Source organism: Phaethon lepturus, unplaced genomic scaffold, assembly GCF_000687285.1.
Source record: "Phaethon lepturus isolate BGI_N335 unplaced genomic scaffold, ASM68728v1 scaffold48160, whole genome shotgun sequence".
Classification (NCBI taxonomy): domain Eukaryota; kingdom Metazoa; phylum Chordata; class Aves; order Phaethontiformes; family Phaethontidae; genus Phaethon; species Phaethon lepturus.
In genome coordinates this window covers 14395-25777 of record NW_010513512.1, presented here as the reverse complement: position 1 = coordinate 25777, position 11383 = coordinate 14395, and the positions used below count along the sequence as shown (strand labels likewise).

At 36.6% G+C, this 11383-nt stretch overlaps 1 protein-coding gene across 1 annotated transcript; it reads right to left on the bottom strand.

Moving 5' to 3' along the window:
* Positions 1–217: 217 nt before the first annotated feature.
* LOC104623212 (DNA mismatch repair protein Msh3-like) lies at positions 218–8720 on the bottom strand (the record flags this gene model as incomplete). The annotated part of the gene is made up of 5 exons (XM_010290234.1): positions 8535–8720; positions 8191–8320; positions 5113–5287; positions 2356–2423; positions 218–295 (listed from the first exon to the last, which is right to left on the bottom strand). Coding segments are annotated over exons 1-5 (637 nt in total), but the record flags the coding sequence as incomplete, so codon positions are not given.
* Positions 8721–11383: the final 2663 nt, after the last annotated feature.

Genomic DNA, 11383 nt, shown 5'->3' with positions numbered 1-11383 from the left:
CCCCACTCCTACCAAATTAATGCCTTTCCCTGTTTTCCAGCAAGTCTTTGTTTCTTTATATCCCTCTTGCACTCTGTGATACCAAAGGCCAAGGAATGTCTGCCTGATTGCCTGTCTAGACTATGCCTAATCTCACGCTCCACAAACATACCCAAGTGAGCTCTCAACTCATCACATCTCACAGCAATAGCCCTCACATGGTGCTCACTCCGCTAACCTGCATGGCTGCTCCACATCAGCAGAACAAGGTCTAGATAAATCTGCACTGTACTGTGTGGTTCTTTACAAATGTATCCTAAAACCAGAAGTAAACACATATAATCAAACGGTCATAACTTTTTATGTATTTGGTAGGAATTATAATAATCAGCAGTGAATAAAACAGTAGCTTTAATAATTAGCTTGCATATCTAAAAGAAACCTTATCAGGATAGCAAGATAACCTTTGCTGTTGAACTGAGCAGGGCTAAAAATCAAAAGTTATTTCCAACATGATCACAGACATTAAGAGGAAAGCTTGCTGTAATTGCTTTGTACTTGATCATATGAGCAGGCCAGTACATACCGTGTCTGTTTTCCCATTCTTAATTCTATTTCTTCATCTTTTTTCAGACTGCATCCAGGTGCTTTTTTCTTGTCAGAGTATAGTCTGAATGCTCCCTTGAGGGCAAAGGAAGTCTTACTAAAAGCACACTTATCACATATGGGAATTTAGTAATGGCTCATTTATTCTCTTTGAAGACTGTGGTCAGAGGTCTTTAGATGCGATACACTGCATCTGTGTGTATTCATAATGGAGTACTACATTCATTGTACTTCACAATGTGTGGCATAAATAAACACATGTTTGTGTAACCACACCTTGAAAGATTAGTTTTCTACTTCAGCTCTTCCAGTTTAAATAAATACACTTCACGCTCTAGACAGAGATGATCATATTGATTGCTGCTATTTGAGTAGCAGACAAACTATTTGTTTAAATGACGCTTTGTCATCTGGAGAGCCTGGAAAAATCTTTGGTGAAGGTTAGCAATTGTTTATGATAGGTAAAAAAATTACAGTCTTGTGCACAAAGTTCTCCTTATTAGAAAGGCTAATTCAATTGCCTGCAACGACATTATTTCATGTTCATCTGGCATGCATTATTTTTCAAAAAAATCCCTCATTTACTGACAAAATTAGAAAGGTTCAGCTGTCTCAAAGGTTACAGAACATCATTTTATGCTTCTCCCTACAGCAAAACCAAGATGATATTTTATTTCACTTCCTTCCACTTAATAAAATATTTTTTTAAAAATACAACAAACTATTAACCATGGTTTAAGTATGCCAACATCACTGTCCATTTTCATAGCAAAGTATTTCACCTGGTTATATTTATAAAGGAAGACCAATTTAGATATCACATTCCCACTTGATATTTGGACTTAATAACTGCAAATAAAAACAATTAAAAGGCATTTCTGTTTTTACCAGCTTTACTCTGCATTTGAGAGAGCACTGGCGATGCCAGTTGCATTTTTCACCTCATCTTATGATAGTCCAATAGTATTTAGAGTAAGTCTTTCTCCAGACAGTGCCAGAGAGGGACAAGATCAGGAGGAAAATTAAAGCTGAAAAAGAAGCAGGCATGCATGAGAATGAAGAAAAGGGAAAACAAAACACAGTCAATGCATGTTTTGTGCTACTGCTTTGAAAACTACCAGTTGCACCATCATCAATCTCATCAGTAGAAAAAGAACTCTGCTAATCCAGCTGCATAACACAAACTTTTTTTTAAGTCATTACACACATAAAATTTAAGGGGTGCTCTACAAAAACAGTGAATTTTAAATACATTAATACTAGAACAAAAAAACATCTCTTTATGGTATTAATTCTTACCAATTGCACAGCAGTATAGCATAGTCAAGACACAGCTACATTTTCCTAATGCAGAGGAATATTTCTTTAGAAATTGAAGTACAATAAAGTTAAAAGATATTATTTTATTTATAAAAATTTACCTAATAATTTACCAACATAATTTTTCACGTTTTCTAAACATAGTAGAAACTAAATCCAATGCCAGTAGACATTTTGCAATTAAGGAAAAGGGTGGAAAACACTTCAGGGAAGGAATGTGGAGTGAGAAAATTGCATACAATCAGGAAGTGGATGTGGAGCATCACATCACAATGTAGCATCTCTTATCTCTCAAAAGGCAGAAAAGCCAACTTAATGCACCTAGAACTACACCCTGATAGAATTTATTAGTCTCCAGACCTATATTTTGCATCTCAAATATTTTCCATCTTTAAGCGTGATTTGAGGATTAAAAACTGTCCTTTCTTTCGTCTTCAGGTTCACACATACTTTTCCATTTTTGTAGTTCCTGAGAATCATTTGTCTTCCATACTTCAGCAAAGGATTGTAGCTTTTTTCTGGGGAAAAAAAAAATTCAATCAAAATACGGACACATTTTTAAATTAAGCACATCAAACCTTGAAAGCCCTACAGTCATCTGCAAAATTTTATACATAGTAAAAAACAGACGTTGCATAGCTCAAAATGTTACATGATCTTTAAAGAATCAGTTAACATTTTCCAGTATATGTATTCCAGCTCTAGGACAGCCAACAATTTAATTTTATAACTAAGTTATAGTACCAGAAGCATTGACAAGATGGAATAAAACACTGAGAAAGAGTAAATGATTAGAAATAAACAGTATTGTAGTTTGCCCCATTTAATTTTCAGCATTCAGTTCCTACAAATTTTCACTTGTAGAATCATAAAGAGAGAAGACATTTTCAAAATAAATGAGTACACATGTCCTTCCTATTTTCTTTTTAGTATTTTTTTATTTAAGAAGGACTTATAAGAGCTGTGACAAATAATAACAAGACGTTTAAAATGGGTCAACACACATTCCTGATGACAAAGATGTCAAGACTGGATGGAATTACCCAGTGGATTTTCTTACATAGTATGAATGTGATTTAAAAAAATAAGACAAGGCAGCTGGCCTGTGGGTATTGTGACAACACAAGTATCCCGCTATGAACAGGTCTGATTTTGATTCCCAAGATAGTTATAATATTTGTTTCCTACCACAGATATACCATACCCATTTTTAAATTAGGTAAGCACTCTTTTTGGGAAGAAAGTAGAGAAGAATACTTTGACATTTAGATCACGCCATGGCAATAAGTGAAAATAAAGTGAAATGTACAGAAGAAAATATTTCTATCATGACCTACATAGAAGAACTGGAAAAATTAAAAATTACATAATACAATAATTTATGCACTGTGAAATCATCAAACACATTTGACATTTTATTTTTTACTGACTTGAACTCCAGGTGTATACAGATGCATGAAGTTCCCCACAAAGTACATGCAAGAGGTCTACAATGAAGGAATAACCTGGTACAGGTCAAAGCTGATGAATTAGCACTGTGGTGGATGTTCCTTGTCCCTGACTTCCTACAGAACACTGTCTCTCATTAAAGGGAGAGGCAAAAGTGTCAAACTTCAGGTGGGGTAGGCTGGTCTAGCAGGCAGGGCTGCAGTCTCAAGGTTACCTTTACTAACTACTGTCAGGATCAAGGGCCTCCTCCTCCTCTCGCTCCTACCCTTTCCTCCTTGAGGTAGTAAATGCCTGTTCACACGTAACATCCAGAAATTGAACTTGCGTGGTATCAGCTGGAGAATGAACGACTTTTCAGCCGGATCAGATCCCTGACCTGGCCTGTTTTGTGGTCACAGAAAAACCAGCCCTGGCACCATGGAGAAAAGGCACCCCCTCCAGCAGCAGCGTGGGGAAGATGCGCTGGGGGAGCCTGCTCCAGCGGGTCCCTCCCATGTACCTGCACTCGTGTAGCTCGGGTGCCAGCAGTCTGCAGTGAAGTGTGGGGTGCGGGGGCTTCCAGACTGAGTGATGTCAGGATAAAGGACTCATCGCAGCTTTAGATTCATTATTTATTCTTTTTCTGTTTAGCCTTTTTCACTTTAAGAATACAAGCAAATTACATACCAAAAGCTGAAATACAGATGGTAGCTTACATATTCAAAATGGTAAATGGGACACAATTAAGTCCCATAATTAAGACTGCCCAGTCAGCCCTCACTCTCTCTCTCTACAGGCACTGTAAATCAGTCTAACTACATCATCCCACACTATTTTTACTGCTCATAGGTTTTGTATGCAATTAACTCTCTTTAGCAATGGAGACATGCTAGAACTCTATCTGTACCCTGTCCAAGTAATACGCTAGCATGATTTCCATAAACCAAAGGGACATATTATGCCTTAATTTTATTACACAATAACTCCGGCCTTCCAGCTCATATTCTCACCTTTCTGAACAATGTTTTTTTCTTGATTTTAGAACCCTACATATCCTATAACAACAGAGTTAAGACATTGCTAGTAATTTGTTGTCTTATTATTGTCAATTGTGAGCTATTATTTCCAATTAATGTAAGCTACCATACTATTTTTCCCATAAGCTGTCATGTATGTTCAATAGAATGTTTTTATTTTGCTTTCTTAAAAGGGGATAAAAACTGGTGTTAAGTGCTAAGCTCTGTTAAGTTTCAAAAGAATTGCTTGCATCTACAAATAATTAGTACTTAAGATTTTCAAATATGAAATTATTCTGTCAGGATTACGTACGACCATCAGGCAACACAGGTCTTGATTTATTATATTCCTAAAGGGCTATTTGAATTTTACTGATAGGACTACCACTGAAATAACAGCAACAAAAAATTCAGTGGAAAGGAATATGTACATTACCATATTTTTATATCTAAACTGTGTACATATTACAGGTTTTATAAAGGTGATGTTATTTGATACACATGGGAATTTTCATAACTAGTCTAATATATAAGGTACATATACCTCTAAATCAAAATTGGGTATCAGAAAAATATTACAATCCTTAGCCTTTTAGTAAAATTTTATGTGGTTTGGGGGGCAATCAAAATATATTATAAATATTTATTAAGTTAAACTAGAAGAAGAATATCCACATTCCCTTCTACATTACAGCATGCAAATACAATTTCAAGTTCCAAATCTCAATTGGGGAAAAAAAAAGAAAATCACAATTATTCTGACCTTTTCATATTCACTATAGTCTCCAACTCCTTTGATTTATGAGCTGCCTTCTTCAAGATTTCTTCAGGAATATCTGCCAGTTTGGCAACATTTAGCCCATAACTCCTTGCAGAGACTCCTTTAGTTATTTGATAAAGAAAAGTGATAAATTCAGGATTCTCTTCATCTTCAGATCCTAAAAAAATAAAACCAAAATGAAAACCTCCTCTATTATGTTAATAAAATGTAATAGACCAAAGACTGAAATGGCAAAGACTGTGGTCTCATTAACATTCATGCTTCCTGTGTGATTTATTCCATTGAAGAAGTATGAAAGAAAAATGTTTCCTTGAGACCACACATTTTACCTACCCATTGTGAGACTGAAAAAGCCCTTTACTATACTTTTACCTGGTGTCTTATTAAGCAGACTCGTGTATGTGTAAAACTTAGAATCTTTGTATGTCAAATTGATTAGTTATGCTGTAATTAGGATATTACATCTGATGACTGCTGAGCAATAATAGAATAACAGAAGTATCAGTAATCCCGCGGCCGAGAAACCCATAACTACAGCACAAGTCTGCTGCCTACCAGGAGTCCAGTAGTCATAGCAAAATGCTCAGGAAAAAACAAAGGTTAGGATGGTGGTTCTTCCACTAGGGATTCTTTCTATTCCATGACAATAAGATGGAAACATAGAAGCCATCATTACCAATCTGATGACCCCTTCCTCTTCCTCTTTAGACATCCTTGTTGCATCTCTGCACAATCCACACCTTGGGTAAAGAGCTGAAAAACTATGGCACCATTCACTGCCATTCATTCTTCTGACATAAAAATGCTGGTTTTTGGAAACAGAGGGGATTTCCATAAATGCTAATGGCTTACGATAATTTGATCTAAGTGATTCAAGACAAAAATTGGGAAAAAACATGCCATAAACTCACCTTTAATAGAACAATTAAAATGTTAAGACACCAGGCTGAGTAAGAACTGCAGATGTGTTGCTGCGTACAGGCTGTGTGCTTTCTGGAGCAAAACAATGAAGGCTACACATGGCCTGAAGGTTCAGGTCAATTAACATTGAAAGCAGAAATGCTGAAGAAGTACAGTGAAACAAAGTATAGGGTTTCATGGACCCAATAGTTAGGGAATAGCAAGTATTGAATGTTGGTAACATCTCAATTGCCAGAGAGTCTCAGAGATCAACAGTTCAATTAATGAACTCTCTGAGAAAAGGACATGCTGATGCTCAGGAGAGCCATGCTCTTAACTGGGAACATGAGCGTGGCTAGATAGTGCTCACCTAAACACAACATTACTTTGAACTACTTGTGCTCAAAGTTAACACATATTTCAGGGATCCCTATTTCTAATATTAACCAGAGTCAAATCCTAAATTTTTACACTAACTCTCCAATAATAATTTTAGAAGTGATAGATTATATATTTAAACACATTGTTTAGTGACAAATACTAACACATCCTGTCCTTATTGGTTTACAAAGTAAGCAGATAATACAATATTAAGAATGAAGTAGGGGGAAGGTTAATGGCAAATACCATGTCAATTCTTAAAAAATTCTGGGAATGATTCAGGGAACAGGCCGTAACTTGGCAAACTGGGAAAACCAGAATCAGAGCAGAATTGTCAAGCACCTGATTAAACCTGATACATCAAGGAAAAAAAAAAGAATCAAAGCTCTTTCTATGGATGGGAATCCTACATCACAAATCTGTTGTAAGTTTGGAAGCCATGTAAGTAAGAGAGAGGCAGTGGAAAAACCGTATGTGGCTTTTGATGAGTCCTGCAACAAATGCTCTTCTGAAAACTAAGAAGGAGTAATCTAAAAGGAAGGCCTTTGCATTTGTAAATAATTGGTTAAAAGATAGGAAACAGACAGCAACAGTCAGTTCTCACCACAAAGGGTGATTATTGCTGCAGTTAGACGGAGCTGTTCAACGCACCCATTATCAAACAAGAAAATGGGCTAAGCAGTAAGCTGACAAAACTTTACTGAAAATACTAACTTATTTCGTTAATAAGTTAGTATTATTACTTATTAACTGTGACAAGAAGAAGAAAAGCTGTAATTCTTCTGCCTGGTAAAAACAGAACTGAATAGGATTATGATAAGCAATCTACAAAATTAGGCATGGCATAGAGAGGATGAACAGAGATTATTCCTCTGCCTCTTCTAATTCAAGAACTGGGACCATAAAGTGAAGCTACATGGTGTTTCAAAACTTTCAAAGCAAACAAGAGGTGGTTCTTCACATAATGCAGTGTTAACATTTTGGAGCTCCTTGACAAAGTAGGACAAAGATGCTAGATGTACACAAGGATACTCAGGACACATAGACAACTTCATTGAAATGAAATCCATTGAAGATATTAAAAACCAGAAAACACATCTACTCTTGAAGCTCCCTAAATAGCAAATGTTCACAGTGAGATTTAGAGAGTTGCCATATGTTTGATCCCTAATCCCTCCTCCCTAATCCCTTGTATTTGGCCACTGTGAGAAACTGGATACTGGGCTAGGTGAATGTTTTATCTGACCTATCTCAGTCATCCTTACATTAAATCTTCATCAGCCCAGTAGATCCATTCAAGACGAGGTGAAAGCACAGAGCAAAGTCACCACCTTCTCTCTGTCTTCAGACCAGCTTTAACTGAAGTCTGCCTCAGGGGATCGATATTTTTAAAACATGCAAAAGCTGGTTTACATAGGCTGAGTTCCTAGTGCCATGATGCTGCACATGCTGCAGTTGTTTTGGGTTTTTTCCAGTTTACTCAGTTTAGCTTCCTATTTTCCCAAAGGGCATGGCATACTTAAGCTTTAAGGTTGGACCATGTGATCCTTGAAGTCCCTCCCAACCTGGTATTCTATGACTTAAATCTATGATTCATGATTTAAATGTGAAAGAGAAATGGTTGTTCACTCTTCAGGCCCCCCAAATCTGTGTATAGTCTCATACTCTAGCGTTTGGATGTATAACTTTCACACTGAGGTTTAAATTACCATAACAATTTTACAATTTCTGCCTATGCCTACAGTGCCAAATCTCAGGATTTATGGATTTATACTGTACCTTTTTGTTCAGCACTTTCCTCCTCATTCACCAAGAAAGCCATGTGGTAATTACCAACTTTTTCTGGATACGCCTTCTCTAGCTCACAAACTGAGGGATAGTGAGTGACAAACAGTGTCAGCGACTCCACCTACAATAATTAGACACATAAGAAGGTTTCGCTTTAAATTTTTTTAAACACAGCAGCATAGCACTGATATCCTTTATCCACACCCCTTTGCTCTCAGTTTAGACATGCCACATTTCTACAACGAAATACACGCCACGTCAAAGTCAGCCTACCATAGTACATGTTGAAAAAGCATTTACAGCATTTACAAGCATGTGTCAGGTTGAACACTTACATCTCTGATAAAATGTTCAACTGTAGCATAAGCAATAGCGATTCCATCGTGTGTGCTAGTTCCTCTTCCCAATTCATCCAGAATTACTAGTGATCTTGAAGTTGCTTTTCTTATTATCTCAGCAGTATCTGTCAGTTCTTCCATAAAGGTACTTCGGCCTTTGTAAATGTTGTCTGCTGCACCCATTCTGCATTGGGATACAAAACAGATCAATTTATTAAGTTCAAATAAGTGCCAGATAATGCTGGACCCCACCTTCCCCCGATAATAAAACTACTTTGTTATAAATCGATTGTTGCTGCTCCAAGCAGAGCAGAAAAACCCAGGCAGAACATTCGCCTTCCAGAACAAACTACTGCTTCGGAGAAAAAAGCAAGAGCAGCACATGGTGCAGATACAAGGGTACTCTACAAGACTGAAAGCCCAGAGGGAACTCCTCATGTACCATTAAATAAGGGCTTGCTTGCATTCCCCAAGAGAACAGAGTATACAGACCCTATGGGCATCTGGGGAAGTACGGACTATCGGGACAGCAGAGAATTTTTGTGGGCCATCAGTAATCTAGTCCCAAGATAAATCCACAGGCAGAAATCTCAGCATCCCATGTCCACTTCTGTAATTGTGAGAAAATGAGGAGGTAGACAAGGGTGTATTTCTTAGCATGCAATTCTTCCATCTTGACAAAATGTACAAGGCGGCCTGCTGTTCCCTTCAAAAGGACGCTGGGAATTCAGACCAGTCAGCTGACTAGAAGGATTCCAGCAAAGGTAGTTGTGAAAATGAATTTTACTTTTTTGGTTTAGTTCGAACATTTAATTTGTATGTTTTTTAAATGCTAACAACACTTGAAAGTATCAGATATTAGAATTTCCACGTAGAGACAGAATGGACACTCATGTGACCAAGTTTTTGTGCATCCAGATACAGCAGTTAGTTCCCTCAGGCAGTAACAAAATAACAATTATTTCCCCTAATTCCACAAGTACACAATCTTCCCAGCATGCTTAAAGGTGATTTTAAGAGAAAAACTTCTCTCCTCATCCTTTTACACATCTGTCCTTGAACCTACTGGTCTCCATGCAGGTGAGCTTCTCCTCTGCTCCACACACGTACACATGCACATACACACAAATTCTTTCATGTTTCATACAAGTCTTTCAGCAGTGTTTCAGATTCACACAACCTTCAATCCTTAAATTCTATCTCAAATTGTGAAATTACAGTTCTCATCTCAGAATCCTGTTGGCAATTCACCCTGTTTATCTCTTCTTCTGCAGCTTTCCTTACCTATTCAATTAATACGTTTTCTACCTGGAAGAAAGAACATTTCCTTTTTCCATATATGCTTTTCGATTACATTAATTGCATTACAATATCACTTCTGAGATAGGTTATCACTAGCAAGCCACTGAGTAGGTCTGTAAAAATGGATTTGTTCACTCTCATCAGCCAATAATACAGTTACATACAAGCCACATTGATTTAAGGGAAACTGATTCATGGGCTTAGCATACTACATTTTCAAATATAACAGCTGGCCACAACGGTATTTAAAGCCAATCAAAACCTTTAAAGACAATCCCAACACAGCTTTTTTTTCTCTCAGTCTTTTGCTACATCTCTCTCTAATATAATTGCTTCTGTTGCCTACAGAAGCACTACGAAGATACTCATCATTTTATGAGGATCTTATGATTGTCAAGAATAATTGACCACCAATACCAAAATCTAGCAGGTTGGACCCAGTACAACTATGATTTCTATATATTCCCTGTTTCGTGCCCTGGAAATTTAGTATGGTGGCATGCGTAAGTTCACAACACACAAATCTTCAATTATAAATGAAGAAATTTTGGTTGGAGATGGGTATTATGATATAATGAGCAAACTGAGTGTTTTTATTTCATTGCATATGCACTACATACATACACAGTATGTATACTCCCACATACTCCAAAAGAAAGGTGATTTTGCAGATAAGCTAATTAAACTTTACATTAATTTCACTGAATTAAATATATAATTCAGGATATCAAGGCATTGTGTAATTAACATTTTATTAATCCTGACTTAGTACTGCCATCCTTTTAAATGCTGGTTTAAGAACTATGAACATATTACTCAAGTTCTCGCAGTGCCCCCAACACGTCCCAGTCCCTTTCCTAGTTTGGTTCAGTTGTCATGTACTGCTGTAAAATCAACAATCCCCCTTTATTGCAATATTGCACATATCTATAGAGAACAATATAAATTATATCTATTTTTAACACTATTATTAGTTCACCAGAACAACAAATACTTTTTATGTCTGAACAATCTCTGCCTCCATAATGGGCAACTTTAGCCTTTGTTTCCAACTCTAGGATTATTATTAGTATTTTTTCATCATTTCCATTTGGCTTTTCATTACAGAGACAGCATCTAACAGGCTGTCTGTTCTGTCTGTTCTGCACCTATGATGATTACACTGAGAGTTCTCAGTTCTATTTTTCTCTTAGATTGCATTATTTCCATAAATCACATAGTCCCTCAAAATCATGTGGTCATTTTGTATCTAATTTACATTCATGAAAATAATTTTCAGAACTTCCTCACTAAATGATCAAGATACAAACAGAAATGAGTATTATCTTTCTCTTGTTAACAACAGCTGCAAAAGAAGCCTTTCTTTTCAGTATCTTAAAACCTTCAAATCCAACTCAGGCTTATCCACAGATTAAAAAAACCAAACATGTATTTTTAAATGACATAAAAACTCTTAAGTGTCATCTTTTGAAAATGGGTAAAATTGTTCTTTCTGCCTTTGTCCTTGACACTAGAAGAATCATACTTGTTTTTTCAACTTACGT